General features: G+C 42.6%; 1 protein-coding gene across 2 annotated transcripts in view; it reads left to right on the forward strand.

Annotated features, from left to right (window-relative positions):
- Nucleotides 1-17000, forward strand: part of LOC121539461 (sprouty-related, EVH1 domain-containing protein 1) — a 79994-nt gene that overhangs the window by 34713 nt on the left and 28281 nt on the right. For both annotated transcript variants that reach the window (XM_041847973.1, XM_041847974.1), the window contains exon 2: nucleotides 8568-8781. In XM_041847973.1, coding sequence (XP_041703907.1) covers nucleotides 8568-8781 — 214 coding nt within the window. The remainder of the gene's footprint in view (nucleotides 1-8567; nucleotides 8782-17000) is intronic.

Below are 17000 nucleotides of genomic sequence, written 5' to 3' on the forward strand. Positions count from 1 at the left end.
GTGTATGTGTCCTGGGTGGTGTCCTGGTAATACTATTGCATTATCCTCTGCATAGTTGTTGATGAAGTTCACAACTCTCTGCAAGTCCTCATGCTTCAGGTGTAACCTGTGCTTGCTTGGGCCGGCTCTCTTGATGGGAGGCATTAGACCATTCTCCTTGTATGACTGGTGGAGGAGAGTCAGGCGTGTTCTACTGATGCTGAAAGACAAATTCCAGTTACAAATATATAATAATAATATAAAATGCCATTTAGCAGACGCTTTTATCCAAAGCGACTTACAGTCATGCGTGCATACATTTTTGTGTATGGGTGGTCCCGGGCATCAATATAGCATTATTATACAATCAATGGCCGTAATCACCACCAGACACACCTGGCTAACTTGATGGGTTATGTAATCATCTGGCGAAGTGGAGTCTTTTGTTTAGACATGTAGATATCTAGCTAGCTAAACAATTAACCATAATCCCAACCCATAGAGTACTAGCAATACAAACCGATTGTCATAGCTAGCTAAAACTACCCAACTAGGTTGAATGTTAGTTAGCTAGCTAACATTAGGCTATAACTAGCAATGCAAATGGATTTCTGAGATACGAATAATGTTACTACATTTTACATTTTAGTCATTTAGCAGACGCTCTTATCCAGAGCGACTTACAGTTAGTGAGTGCATACATTTTTCTTACTACACAGATCATACACGTAACATTAGCTAGTAAGCCAGCCAGCTAACATTAGCTAGCTAGCTAACAGTACACTTTAAATTGGAGTCTTTTGTTCAGACAATGAACCATAATCCCAATCCATGGAGAACTAGCAACACACACCGATTGTCAAAATTAGAAATGTATAATATCTGAAAATGTAGCTAGACTCTTACCCGTATACATGGATGAATGCTTCACGGCAGACTGCAACCCCTTTCGTTAAATAAGACGTCCTGTGTCGTTTCCGTTTTGTTTGTACAGCTTGCTTGGCCCATTGTGTCAAGTCAGTCTCGTTCACACTGACCGTGTGCAATGCCAATGTCATCCGATCTTTCTCCCTCTCTGTCACGGATGCCATAGTTGCGTTTAGTTTGAAGATGTAATCCGGAGAAACACTTTTGCAGTTCTGCATGATATCGATCAAAAAGGCTGCTGTAGAAAGGATTATCTACACGTACAGAGCAGATCATGTTATAAACAGAAGGTGCTATGAAAAAAATGTATGCACTCACTAACTGTAAGTCGCTCTGGATAAAAGCGTCTGCTAAATGACTAAAATGTAAAAATGTGCTACATGGCAGACCAATCCGAACTCATCTCTCTGCCCATTCATTATCTCAGCCAATCATGGCTAGCGGGAAGGTTCCTGTCTCTTTCTGTGGCTAAACCAACTAGGATCTTAATTTAACATTTTTATTCATTTTTACAGATGGCATATAAGTTTATTAAGGCACATGAAAGTTCACATGTTCCAGAAGGCATTTCTGCAAAAAATAAATGTTGATTAAAAAGACATTTAAAAAACGTTCAAGTATTGCTCATGTAAAGTAGTTACGTGTGACATACACCTAGTTTCCTGAAACAAGTCACAAATGCATGTTAGCCTAGGTTTGGTTTCATGTCCTCAATAAAACAACTTTTACGATGTGAAACAAAGGAAAACTAATCTGCATTACAATTTAACCATGCTTTTTGGCTGGAAGAATGCGGTATGACTTATTCAGCAATCCTGGTCAGTGGTTTGAACAGGGTTTTGAGTTCAAATAGTGTTGTAAAGGCTACATTACTTGTTTGATCAGACACACACACACATACTTCCTCTCTGTCAGTGAGAGAGAGGGACAGGATGAGACTGGGGACAGGATGAGGGAGAGACTGGGGACAGGATGAGGGAGAGACTGGGGACAGGATGAGGGAGAGACTGGGGACAGGATGAGGGAGAGACTGGGGACAGGATGAGGGAGAGACTGGGGACAGGATGAGGGAGAGGCTGGGGACAGGATGCGAGAGAGAGACTGGGGACAGGATGCAAGAGAGAGAGAGAGAGAGACTGGTGACAGGATGTGAGAGAGAGAGAGACTAGGGACAGGATGCGAGAGAGAGCGAGACTGGGGACAGGATGCGAGAGAGAGCGAGACTGGGGACAGGATGAGAGTGAGACTGGGGACAGGATGCGAGAGAGAGCGAGACTGGGGACAGGATGCGAGAGAGAGCGAGACTGGGGACAGGATGCGAGAGAGAGCGAGACTGGGGACAGGATGCGAGAGAGAGCGAGACTGGGGACAGGATGCGAGAGAGAGAGACGGGACAGGATGACAGAGACTGGGGACAGGATGCGAGAGCGAGAGCTGCCAAATGCAAATCATCGTAAACACCCTGTCTGCCTGCACTGTCAGGAGGTCAACACAGCCCACTGTTATGAGATGGATCTAGCTTCAAATCTCTCTCTCAAGCCACCTCTGTAGGTAGTGTGGGACACTTCTACACTACATACTAGAGCTCGGACGATAAAAAATTTACCGGATCCATATGCATTGCTTGCACAACCCGATTAGGGCAGCCACCCGCGGTGCTCAGAATGCCAGAAATCAAATTTAGTTTATGGTAATTAATCTTAGCAGAACATGCAACGGCGTGCGTCATTATTACCGAATTACGATGAGCAATTTGAAGATGTTAGAATACATAGGCGACGTGTCCATAAGGCTAGGGGAAGCTTTCCCTAAAGTAAATTGAATTAAATTGCCAAAATTATATAGACTAAATAGCTTACTCCCGTCTATACTGAAATAAATTAAAAACAATTAAAAAATAGGCTACTACACCAGAAAGCATGATTTGGCCACAGAGGATCATTAGATGTGGATTGTTTTTTAAATTTCATAGCCTACAGTTGGACGGGCCCGCAATTTGGGCAGAGCGCTCGGCAAATACCAAACAGATTATTGTTGAGTTGCGACTGTCAGTGAAAAGCAGACACCCAGCCAGGCATATCGCAAATTTAAAAAATACAATCACTGATAAACAGTTTGGAGAACGAAATGGCAATTGCTGAAAAAAAAATAATGAAAAGACTCATCTGTCTTTTTGTTATCAAAATTGTCAACTTAATTGAGCGAAAAGTAGCTTATTTGCGGAGAACATCGGCCGTATCCCTGGTGAGTGTGCATATTCACTGTCTTTATCGTTGGGTCAGTCTCACATTTGTTTCTTTTTGGACAATAATTCCCTTCTCCAGGTTAGATGGATGTCATATTGTATTTGTCTCCCCATTTTCGTAGGCCTAAAATATGGATCAGACAATGTCGTTTTTATTGATCTGTTTGTCAGTGTCAGCGGAGTAGGCTACCCTGTAATTTGTCATATAAAAAAATATTCTGCTGATGTCTCCAGTCATATAAAGTGTAGTAGAATTGCATGAAATGTGTTTATGGAAGGCCAACATTTTCCTGTGCAAAGACAAAATGTAGGCTATCTAATATAGGCAATAGGCTACTCTATGCCACTACGCGCTTCATTGAACAGTATTTTTTTGCGAACAGTGATTGAGTTATGTTATTAGCCTAAATTATGACTATTCAATCTAATCATCACATTAGAAATAGTAGGCTATCTTAGATAAGTCTGCAAATGCGAGGATGCATGGAATGCTTCATTATAAAGGTGCATTTTTATGGTGAAAATTAGCATCCCCTAAACTTGAACCCATGGGCCACCTATGTTAGAATAACCGTCCACATTTACTTATCCTCAGCCAACAAGACGAGTAACAAACAGCAAAATCACTAGCCTATTTCAATCTACTGTCCCCCATAGTAGAAAAGTCTACCTATTCTATTGGTCAGCTTGTCGTTCTGTGCGATAAATAAATAAGCTATTCCAAACAGACTCTGGGACAGTTGTGGGACGATAGATCCCAAATTCATACAACCAGTAGGCCTAGGCTAAGTCCCCACATGTTTAAAAAGCAATGACGCTCATGCAACTTAACATTTTAACTTAAAATGTTGATAAACTATTATTTCTTCACATTATAAGCACAGCAATGTGCACAAGGCAGTAAGCTACGTGCGAATGTTCGTTCGATAATGCAATTAGTGGGAAAACACTATTGTGAGCAGTTTCATGTAACCAGAGATGAAAATATCCGTTAGAAATGTTGGAATAGGGGATATCTAGGCAACAACTAGCATGGGTTGCTAATATGACTAGGATTGTGCGTTGGCTACTGGACATTGGGAAGAAAAAGTAGATTTTAAAACCAATAGAATGAGAGAAAAAGGCTACTTGTTTCAATATCTTTAGAAAACAATTGCCTGCACGTTTGGTTAGATTTTGGCTTGGCTACTTTGAAGCAAGGTACATAAAATGTAGTAAAACGTTCAGGTTTCAAACAATTAAGTATATGTTTTCAAAATGCATACTGCCTCCAGCTCATTGCAAAGTGTTGTGTGACACGCTGAAGCCTGCCTAGTTGCCTATGCACTTGAATGGCGAATGGGAAGCGAGCTTCAATTACCAGTTGAAAAATAAAAATAGTACCTCCTTTTAATCGTGGCCATTTTTATTTTATTTTATTTTATTTTTACACAATTGCTTTAGAATAGCTTTGCTCAATGATTGGGCTTATTAAAGCACTTTTTATTCCAGCAGAACAAACAGCTGTTTGAGCTGTATCAGCAGCTCTCGCGCTACATCGACATGTATTTAAATCAATGAATAGGCTAAAGTGCATTATATCGTGTTTTTTCTCCCGGAAAATTGGCTGTGTGCAATTGTATTACCAGCTAATGGAAACACTGGTATGCACATATTACTGTATTATAAAGATGCAAATCTTGATTTATATCTCATGTCACGTACACCACCTCCGTAGGAAGTGTACGACACTACCCCTAGATTTGCCCCCCTCCGAGCAGTAGAATGTAAAGAGAATTATCTCTTCAAGCCAAATGCTCCTACAGGAAAAATCTTAGATCAAATCTCTCCTGTTTGTGTTTCAATCCCTAATGTTTGTATGAATCCATCTTCCTAGGAAGGAAGGCTACTTTTGATTAGCATTACCAGGAGTGTGTTATGACATTATGTGCACAATGGGTGTAATGCCAGTAGGCCTCCCCCCCACCCCTCACCCCTTATCCCTCCTCCCACCCCTCACCCCTCATCCCTCCTTCCACCCCCACGAGACCAGAATTGACTGGCTTTAAGGCTGCTTAAACCAACTTTCCTGTGCTTAAACCAACTTTCCTGTGCTTAAACCAACTTTCCTGTTTTGTTGGAGTTGGAGTTATTACATTTGGTCATCGATCCTGGAAGGAACTTTGGTCAACTATTACCAGGGCTGACTAGCATTTGTATGTAGGCCTGCGTAAGTTTGGATGCGAGAAAAAAATATGTTTAAGCTCGATGGCTGAAATGGATTAGTTGATAACTAATAACCTTGGCATAAAGGTTTGCCAAGAGCGTGGATGCAGAGCAAAGGGCACCTGTTTTGAGTTGTTGCTGCAGTGGAGAGACTTTACACTGGTATGACTGGAGAAAACGGAACTCTGACAGGAACTGTCTTGTGACGGAAACCATCAGCCTATTTGACATCACTTGAATAGGCAATCTCTTTGTAGACATTTGTAAATGTTCAGTCATCAAGCGTCATTTGGCATTTCCTGTCTCATCCCTAGCTCACTGACTACTACAATTGATCCCAATAAACAGGAGGGTGTAAATACACGTTGGCAACTGAACCCAGTGGTGCTGGCCTATGGATGATCAAACCTGCCATAATTTGAAATAAAAGCTTGCTGATGATCCCGGCAAACAGTTTTTGTGCTGAAGTTGCTTCAAGAGGCAGTTTGGAACTCGGTAGTGAGTGTTGCAACTGAGAATAGACCATTTTTACGTGCTTCAACACTTGTTGATCCCGTTCTGTGAGCTTGTGTGGACTACCACTTCGCGGCTGAGCCGTTGTTGCTCCTAGACGTTTCCTCTTCACAATAACAGCACTTACAGTTGACCGGGGAAGCTCTAGCAGGGCAGACATTTTACAAACTGACTTGGTACCGGAGTGCCAAGTCTAGGTCCAAAAGACTTCTCAACAGCTTCTACCCCCAAGCCATAAGACTCCTGAACAGCTAATCATGGCTACCTGGACTATTTGCACTGCCCCCCCACCCCATCTTTTTACGCTGCTGCTACTCTGTTAATTATTTATGCATAGTCACTTTAACTCTACCCACATGTACATATTACTTCAACTACCTCAACTAGCTGGTGCCCCCGCACATTGACTCTGCACCGGTACCCCCCTTTATATATAGCCTCCCTACTGTTATTTTATTTTACTTCTGCTCTTTTTTTGTTTTATTCTACTTTTTTATTAAAAATAAATGCACTGTTGGTTAAGGGCTGTAGTAAGCATTTCACTGTAATGTCTGCACCTGTTGTATTCGGTGCATGTGGCCAATAAAAAGTGATTTGATTTGTTGGAAAGGTGGCATCATATGACGGTGCCACGTTGAAAGTCACTGAGCTCTTCAGTAAGGCCATTCTACTGCCAATGTTTGTCTCTAGAGATCGCATGGCTGTGTGCTTACTTTTATACACCTGTCAGCAACGGGTGTGGCTGAAATAGCCGAATCTACTGATTTGAAGGGGTGTCCACATACTTTTGTATATATATTGTATGTGGGTTTTATCAAACACACCATTGTTGCTCGATTGCATTTGCCTGGGTTGTGTTCAGTACGACAGAACAGGGTTAAATGTTTAATTAAACTGAAACGGTACTCTACTGAACGACCAGTTGAAAAACGGTGTGATTATGGTGGCCCAAAGGCCGATTTGTCTATGGTCATCTGCTCATGCCAGGACTCTCTGTTATCACCTGAAGTCATTGGGCAACTTCCTCCAAATTGTTAAGAACTAACGGGTTCACATCTGTGTCTGTTGTAGCAGCTAGCTGACCCACATTTTCTGGAGAGGCAACGTTTTCAGCAGCGTTAGCCAGCACCGCCAAGTCTCTGGCTACCGCTTGTCTGATTGCAGCCATACTACATGCCAGAAGAACTGGGCTCCTGTAGCTATCTACTGGTTGGTCTCTCAAGTATATGTAGTTTTACTTTTTGGACCATCAGAGCCATGCAAAAGCAGTCGAGCAACAAGCCGTGACAACCAATGGTGTGTTAGATACCACCCACAGACATTTTACACCCCCTCATCATATTGGAGGAGGAAATACAGAAATGAATAAATGAACAAATATATAAATGAAAAGTGTAAATAATTAGATAAATAATTGAATACATACAGATATGTAGAGAGAAATTAATTAATTTTGGTCAGTATTTTTGTATTTCGTTGCTCTATTTATGTGTGCATTTTAATTATTTATTTGTTTATTTCTAATTATGGCAGGTTTGGTCCTCCATACTGGCCGCGTCATCAATCGGTTAATAAACTCAAACCCCTGTGAGGGTGCGACGTGCCACAGAGAAAGACGTCTCGCGGTCAAACTCCCTCCTTTCTCTCTTCCTCCCAGCCTTTAATATGTTACTAGTAGGATCTGTAAAGTGCTACCCTCAGCACACTTTGACCTTTGTCGTTTCCGGTGGCCCAGTGGAATGTTCTTATCTAATCAGAGAGCCATCAGACTGCAGCCAGTGCAGAGCACAGGGAGAGGGCTGGATACATTTACTACACTACAGTAACGTACAGTCCCTAGCTACCTGCCTGGCCTGCTGTAGGGGAAAGGTGAGGCCACAGCCTGAGCCTGAGCCTGAGCCTGGTACTGTAGCCTGGCCACGTGGTCACTCACCCATTGTTTAACCTGAAAGAGGCGGGACACATCATATGTACCGACTGACCCACCCCCACACACACATACATACCACACACAAAAGACTGACTTTCTGCCTCTCATATGTGTTGGCCTTTTTAGTGTGGTGCTAGTTAGTTATAGCCATGGTGCGTTTTAGTTTATGGTAACCTGGGATTGAGTTTTCAGTTGGTATCTTTATAGACTCTCTACCAGCTTTGTATGTAATGCTTCTGTCCAGGCTATTGATTGTGGTTGGGTATCCTTGGCTATTATCATTGTTCAACTCTAACCAGTAGGATAAGTCCTGTCTAAATCATCAGTCAGTGAAGCCCATGGGATACAGAGGTTGTAAATGGTTATTCAAGGGTTTAATATCCTGTTGTTTTTGGGGTGTGTTGTGTTCTCAGGTGCTCCTGCCGTTGTCTTTTATGACCTGTCTACTCTAATGATTTTGTCTATCTCTGACACCTCCAACTCTCTTTCTGTCTTCCTCTCTCTGGTTCTCTCTCTTTCTCTCCCTCTCTCACTTACTGACAGTTGTGAGAGAGTCACATTACGGTCGGTTATAAAGTGTGTGTTCTATCCTTTTCGTGACAAGTTATGCATGTGTTCAAGCAGTGGTCGTGTAATGGGTTGCAGTCATTATGCCTAACCATGTTCTGTCTGTGTGCAATGGTAGCCCTGTACTCGTGAGGCAACATGGTTGTGTTGTTAAATTATCGGTTTTGCAGTCCCACCCTAACTATGTCTCTCTCTCTGCAGTGACAGTTATGCGCGTGTGAGAGCAGTGGTCATGACTCGGGATGACTCCAGCGGTGGGTGGCTGCCTCTGGGGGGCGGGGGCCTCAGCTGCGTTACCGTCTACAAAGTCAGCCAGATGCCGGACAGCAACAGCAGCACCACAGACCCAAACACCACATCCACCAACCCCACAGCAGACTTCCTCATCAAGGGGGAGCGGCTCAAAGACAAATCGGTAAGGGTCTAACTGCCTTTCTACACACACATCAAGCACAATTCTCCCTATTAAGCTATATGACATAGCTTACGAATCTTATAATACTATACAAACCTTCCACTCAAGGAGTCACACACTCTTTATACAAGCCTTACACACCTCACACTCCTCGCCTTGCAACTCTCACTCGCTCTGAGGACCTCACACACTCATCGCTCACAATGGAGTGCAAGTATGTTCGTTATGTACTATGCACCAACTCAGCCTGTGACGCAACAACCACTGAGGGGGTCGGGGGATGAGATCACCATCAGCACACACACACACACAGAGAGAGGAAGCGGTTGTTTGGCTTTCCTCCTGTTGCGCAAGGCAGGTATCTGTAAATAGGAGTGGGGCTGAGTGAGTGTGTGATGCATGCTGACATCATCAGAGAGAAGAGAATGAGGGATGTAGGATGTGAAACTAAAAATGATATCGGAGGGAAAAGGAAGGGAATGAAGGAAAGAAATGAATGGATAGTCGTAGCACTGCTTCTATTCATATATATTCCTATGCTCTTGTCCTAAAACTATGATACCCTTCTTGTCTCTTTTTTCATGTTAAACAAACATATTTCCCTTGACAAGAATTAAGAGATGACTGTATTCATTCAGTGTTGTGGATAAGTGGCTCCCTTTTAGTGTAACTGTCTATTCTGAGCCTGGGCCACTGTGCTACATGGAGCATGATTCTGGTGATGTCACCCATCCCAGTGGCTTGTTAAAGCGGGAGGTCCAAACCGCCGTTTTACTAGAGACAATCCTTCCGCCTCAGACTGACACTCATAGTTCCCACACCGTGTGTTTACGCAGTGGGACAGGGCGTGCTCTCGGAGTGTTGTACAGTCAGACCTACAGCACGTCTTCAGTTCAGATGTGTGGGTGGCTCATGTAGTAAAACATGGCTTCCCCAGCAACCACAACAAACACCCCACCATATGTAGGCTGTTTGGGGGATGCCACCCAGTGCCAGGGTGTCAGCTGGCATTACCCACTTTGCCACCAGCAGATTGAGGACACCAGAGAGAGAGAGGCACCAGAGAGGGGCACAGAGAAACACATAGAGGGAAGGAAGAGTGTGAAAAATGGGAACATGGGAAGAGTTGGAGACAGAGCCAGGGAACAAGAGAAAGAAGGGAGCAGTGAAAGAGATGGAGAGGAGGAAAAAGAGAAGGATGAGAGAGCGAAATGGCCAGTCAAATTACAAGAGATAGAGTGCGACTAAAAATTAGATGGAAAGAGAGAGTGAGTGAGAGAGAGGGAAAGAGGGAGAAGAGGTGGTGACTGCAATGTTGGAGGGGGATCTGGCTATCAGCGCAATGATGCGGCACAGAGTGTACTGATGAGTCAGCTGGCTCCTGATATAGCCACCAATGGGCCTCCTCTCTCTGATCTCTCTCTCTCTCTCTCTCTCTCTCTCTCTCTCTCTGTGTCTGTCTGTCTGTCTGTGTGTCTGGTTAAAGAGCACAGTTTTAATTGGTTGCTGAATTACCAGCTCTCAGATTATAACAGCTCTCTCTCTTTAACTCTTTACATTCGTACCCATATACGGGTTGAAAATGGCAGATTTGGGTGCTAATACGTGCCTAAATTAGAACATATTGGCTGTACAGTAACATGATATGCTTCTCAGTGCTGTATGGGTTTTGACTGACAGCCGTACTGAACATGAGCACCACGCACGACAAGAAGTTGTCACTTTTCCTCCCTGTAATTGGGCAACTTTTGCAATTTTTTTGTCTGAGTAAGGGAAATACTGTAAATTAAGAGGACTCTATGTATTTTGAAAGATGAGACTTATTGTTGAGGATTATAATAAATACCGCTTTGATGTCATATGAGCAAGCCAAACACCCACGAGTCCAAATGTGCACTTCACATTTCCAAGATTTTAAAACTCATGTCATATACAGTGTCAATGATGTACAGTTACAAGATGACGTGTTGTCAAACCCTGGGTTGTTCTGAACAGAATGAGCCTATGTTTGTTTATTGTGAAGAAAATGTTGCGCGGCACACGCACCTGAATGCACTCATGACCCCTTTCTATGCGCACCAAAATTATGATCTGTTTCTCTGAATTGCCTTGTGAAAGCCTAACACTGTCAGATCGTATTTTATAACTTAGCTAGTCATGTTGGCAATAGAACAAGCTTTCAAATCATGCCCACCTGACCCAGATTGCGATTTATACTGGACTCTGTTTGGATTGCGTAAACAACAACAGTAATTGTGTGATGGCGGGGATGCAGGGATGTGTTCCAAATGAAACAATTACAAGTGTGCTTGCTCTAGTTCCTCAACAGCACAGCTAGGAGAGCTCAAAAAAGTACCTTTATAGTTGAAGTCTTCTTTAGAGTCATAAAAGTGCATTGAAATTGCATAGGAACTGTGCACGTTTTGGAGAGATGTGAGCCACTTGGAGACACCAGTTAGTCCTCCCACTCAAACCTTTGTAAATGTTATGTTATGTTGCACCTACCCCATATTTTGCATGAATAGTCTTATCATGTTACTGAATGTATTTCAGATTTTGTTATCAACAAATATGGCAAGAAGTACAATAAATGAAATCTAAAGAAGACTTCAACTATAAAGGTAATGTTTTGATTCAGGTGAACTGTTGTGTACTCACCTTTGGTCTAATAATTTTCCCATTATCTCCAAATTGTTCCCTTTCAATTGCTACAATGGTTATGCATATGCTTTTCATATTTCTTCTGGATGAAACATTTCAATTTAGCCCTATCCATATAGGCCAATTCCCACGAATGTAAAGGGTTAAGCTTTTTGACTCTCTTAATACAGCATTTCTTTCTCCACTGCTAGATTTAACCTAAATTCATATGTCTGTCTACTATTTGTGTAGCCTGCCTAATAGGCTACTTTTGTATTTGAGTGATTTAAGAATGACTTTTTATCTTTCTTCCTGAACCAACATATTTCCTTCAGGGCTGTTCTTCTTAAAGCTAGAATACTTACTTAATACTTAGACTTATGAATTAATTATATATATATATATATACAGTGAGGGGAAAAAAGTATTTGATCTGATCCCCTGCTGATTTTGTACGTTTGCCCACTGACAAAGACATGATAAGTCTATAATTTTAATGGTAGGTTTATTTGAACAGTGAGAGACAGAATAACAACAAAAAAATCCAGAAAAATGCATGTCAAAAATGTTATCAATTTATTTGCATTTTAACGAGGGAAATAAGTATTTGACCCCCTCTCAATCAGAAAGATTTCTGTTTCCCAGGTGTCTTTTTTATACAGGTAACGAGCTGAGATTAGGAGCACACTCTTAAAGGGAGTGCTCCTAATCTCAGCTTGTTATCTGTATAAAAGACACCTGTCCACAGAAGCAATCAATCAATCTGATTCCAAACTCTCCACCATGGCTAAGACCAAAGAGCTCTCCAAGGATGTCAGGGACAAGATTGTAGACCTACACAAGGCTGGAATGGGCTACAAGACCATCGCCAAGCAGCTTGGTGAGAAGGTGACAACAGTTGGTGCGATTATTCACAAATGTAAGAAACACAAAATAACTGTCAATCTCCCTCGGCCTGGGGCTCCATGCAAGATCTCACCTCGTGGAGTTGCAATGATCATGAGAACGGTGAGGAATCAGCCCAGAACTACACGGGAGGATCTTGTCAATGATCTCAAGGCAGCTGGGACCATAGTCACCAAGAAAACAATTGGTAACACACTACGCCGTGAAGGACTGAAATCCTGCAGCGCCCGCAAGGTCCCCCTGCTCAAGAAAGCACATATACTGGCCCGTCTGAAGTTTGCCAATGAACATCTGAATGATTCAGAGGAGAACTGGGTGAAAGTGTTGTGGTCAGATGAGACCAAAATCGAGCTCTTTGGCATCAACTCAACTCGCCGTGTTTGGAGTAGGAGGAATGCTGCCTATGACCCCAAGAACACCATCCCCACTGTCAAACATGGAGGTGGAAACATTATGCTTTGGGGGGGCGGGGGGGGGGGTTTCTGCTAAGGGGACAGGACAACTTCACCGCATCAAAGGGACGATGGACGGGGCCATGTACCGTCAAATCTTGGGTGAGAACCTCCTTCCCTCAGCCAGGGCATTGAAAATGGGTCGTGGATGGGTATTCCAGCATGACAATTATCCTAAATACACGGCCAAGGCAACAAAGGAGTGGCTCAAGAAGAAGCACATTAAGGTCCTGGAGTGGCCTAGCCAGTCTCCAGACCTTAATCCTGTAGAAAATCTGTGGAGGGAGCTGAAGGTTCGAGTTGCCAAACGTCAGGCTCGAAACCTTAATAACTTGGAGAAGATCTGCAAAGAGGAGTGGGACAAAATCCCTCCTGAGATGTGTGCAAACCTGGTGGCCAACTACAAGAAACGTCTGACCTCTGTGATTGCCAACAAGGGTTTTGCCACCAAGTACTAAGTCATGTTTTGCAGAGGGGTCAAATACTTATTTCCCTCATTAAAATGCAAATCAATTTATAACATTTTTGACATGCGTTTTTCTGGATTTTTTTTTTGTTATTCGGTCTCTCACTGTTAAAATAAAACGACCATAAAAATTATAGACTGATCATGTCTTTGTCAGTGGGCAAACGTACAAAATCAGCAGGGGATCAAATACTTTTTTCCCTCACTGTATATACACATACGTACATACATACAGTGGGGAGAACAAGTATTTGATACACTGCCGATTTTGCAGGTTTTCCTACTTACAAAGCATGTAGAGGTCTGTAATTTTTATCATAGGTACACTTCAACTGTGAGAGACGGAATCTAAAACAAAAATCCAGAAAATCACATTGTATGATTTTTAAGTAATTAATTTGCATTTTATTGCATGACATAAGTATTTGATCACCTACCAACCAGTAAGAATTTCGGCTCTAACAGACCTGTTAGTTTTTCTTTAAGAAGCCCTCCAGTTCTCCACTCATTACCTGTATTAACTGCACCTGTTTGAACTCGTTACCTGTATAAAAGACACCTGTCCACACACTCAAACAGACTCCAACCTCTCCACAATGGCCAAGACCAGAGAGCTGTGTAAGGACATCAGGGATAAAATTGTAGACCTGCACAAGGCTGGGATGGGCTACAGGACAATAGGCAAGCAGCTTGGTGAGAAGGCAACAACTGTTGGCGCAATTATTAGAAAATGGAAGAAGTTCAAGATGACGGTCAATCACCCCTCGGTCTGGGGCTCCATGCAAGATCTCACCTTGTGGGGCATCAATGATCATGAGGAAGGTGAGGGATCAGCCCAGAACTACACGGCAGGACCTGGTCAATGACCTGAAGAGAGCTGGGACCACAGTCTCAAAGAAAACCATTAGTAACACACTACGCCGTCATGGATTAAAATCCTGCAGCGCACGCAAGGTCCCCCTGCTCAAGCCTGCGCATGTCCAGGCCCGTCTGAAGTTTGCCAATGACCATCTGGATGATCCAGAGGAGGAATGGGAGAAGGTCATGTGGTCTGATGAGACAAAAATAGAGCTTTTTGGTCTAAACTCCACTCGCCGTGTTTGGAGGAATAATAATATGCCATTTAGCAGACGCTTTTATCCAAAGCGACTTACAGTCCTGTGCGCATACATTTTTACGTATGGGTGGTCCCGGGGATCGAACCCACTACCCTGGCGTTACAAGCGCCATGCTCTACCAATTGAGCTACAGAGGATGAGTACAACCCCAAGAACACCATCCCAACTGTGAAGCATGGAGGTGGAAACATCATTCTTTAGGGATGCTTTTCTGCAAAGGGGACAGGACGACTGCACCGTATTAAGGGGAGGATGGATGGGGCCATGTATCGCGAGATCTTGGCCAACAACCTCCTTCCCTCAGTAAGAGCATTGAAGATGGGTCGTGGCTGGGTCTTCCAGCATGACAACGACCCGAAACACACAGCCAGAGCAACTAAGGAGTGGCTCCGTAAGAAGAATCTCAAGGTCCTGGAGTGGCCTAGCCAGTCTCCAGACCTGAACACAATAGAAAATCTTTGGAGGGAGCTGAAAGTCCGTATTGCCCAGCGAGAGCCCCGAAACCTGAAGGATCTGGAGAAGGTCTGTATAGAGGAGCCATAATCCCTGCTGCAGTGTGTGCAAACCTGGTCAAGACCTACAGGAAACGAATGATCTCTGTAATTGCAAACAAAAGTTTCTGTACCAAATATTAAGTTCTGCTTTTCTGATGTATCAAATACTTATGTCATGCAATAAATTGCAAATTATTACTTAAAAAATCATACAATGTGATTTTCTGGATTTTTTTTTTCTCAATTTGTCTCTCACAGTTGACGTGTACCCATGATAAAAATTACAGGCCTCTCTCATGCTTTTTAAGTGGGAGAACCTGCAAAATCGGCAGCTGTATCAAATACTTTTTCTCCCCACTGTACATACATACATACATACATACATACATACATACATACATACATACATACATACATACATACATACAGCACCAGTCAAAAGTTTGGACACACTTACTCATTCAAGGGTTTTTCTTTATTTGTACTATTTTCTGCATTTTAGAATAATAGTGAAGACATCAAAACTATGAAATAACACATATGGAATCATGTAGTAACCAAAAAAGTGTTAAACAAATATATATATATATTTTTTATTTTTGAGATTCTTCAAAGTAGCCACCCTTTGCCTTGATGACAGCTTTGCACACTCTTTGCATTCTCTCAACCAGCTTCATGAGGTAGCCACCTGGAATGCATTTCAATTAACAGGTATACCTTGTTAAAAGTTAATTTGTGGAATTTATTTCCTTCTTAATGTGTTTGAGCCAATCAGTTGTGTTGTGACAATGTAGCGGTGGTATACAGAAGATAGCCCTATTTGGTCCATATTATGGCAAGAATAGCTCAAATAAGCAAAGAGAAACAACAGTCCATCATTACTTTAAGACATGAAGGTCAGTCAATACGGAACATTTCAAGAACTTTGAAGGTTTTTTCAAGTGCAGTCGCAAAAACCATCAAGCGCTATGATGAAACTGGCTCTCATGAGGACCGCTACAGGAATGGAAGACCCAGAGTTACCTCTGCTGCAGAGGATAAGTTCATTAGAGTTAACTGCACCCCTCATTGCGGCCCAAATAAATGCTTCACAGAGTTCAAGTAACAGACACATCTCAACATCAACTGTTCAGAGGAGACTGTGTGAATAAGGCCTTCATGGTCAAATTGCTGCAAAGAAACCACTACTAAAGGACACCAATAAAAGGAAGAGACTTGCTTGGGCCAAGAAACACGAGCAATGGACATTAGACCAGTGGAAATCTGTCCTTTTGGTCTGATGAGTCCAAATGTGAGATTTTTGGTTTCAACTGCCGTGTCTTTGTGAGACGCAGATTTCTGCATGTATGGTTCCCACCGTGAAGCATGGAGGAGGAGGTGTGATTGTGTGGGGGTGCTTTGCTGGTGACACTGTCAGTGATTTATTTAGAATTCAAGGCACACTTAACCAGCATGGCTACCACAGCATTCTGCAGCGATACGCCATCCCATCTGGTTTGCGCTTAGTAGGACTATCATTTGTTTTTCAACAGGACAATGACCCAAAACACACCTCCAGGCTGTGTAAGGGCTATTTGACCAAGAAGGAGAGTGATGGTGCTCCAGCAGATGACCTGGCCTCCACAATCACCCGACCTCAATCCAATTGAGATGGTTTGGTATGAGTTGGACTGCAGAGTGAAGGAAAAGCAGCCAACGAGTGCTCAGCATATGTGGGAACTCCTTCCAGACTGTTGGAAAAGCATTCCTCATGAAGCTGGTTGAGAGAATGCCAAGAGTGTGCAAAGCTGTCATCAAGGCAAAGGGTGGCTATTTGAAGAATCTAAAATTGAAATAACACTTTTTTGGTTACTACATGATTCCATATGTTTTATTTCATAGTTTTGACGTCTTCGCTATTATTCTACAATGTAGAAAATAGTAAAAATAAAAACCCTTGGATGAGTAGCTGTGTCCAAACTTTTGACTGGTACTGTATATACCCCAACACAACCCAAAATATAAGCTTGTTTTCCTCCAATGTTTTAAACAATGTAAATGTAAACAAACTCTATATAGCCTCAAAACATGGTAGAAACTAGGGCTGAGAATTGCCAGGGACCTCACGATACGATATGTAATTTGATTTTCACGATTCTATATG

The sequence above is a fragment of the Coregonus clupeaformis genome, chromosome 25 (genome assembly GCF_020615455.1).
Source record: "Coregonus clupeaformis isolate EN_2021a chromosome 25, ASM2061545v1, whole genome shotgun sequence".
NCBI classification, from domain to species: Eukaryota; Metazoa; Chordata; class Actinopteri; order Salmoniformes; family Salmonidae; genus Coregonus; species Coregonus clupeaformis.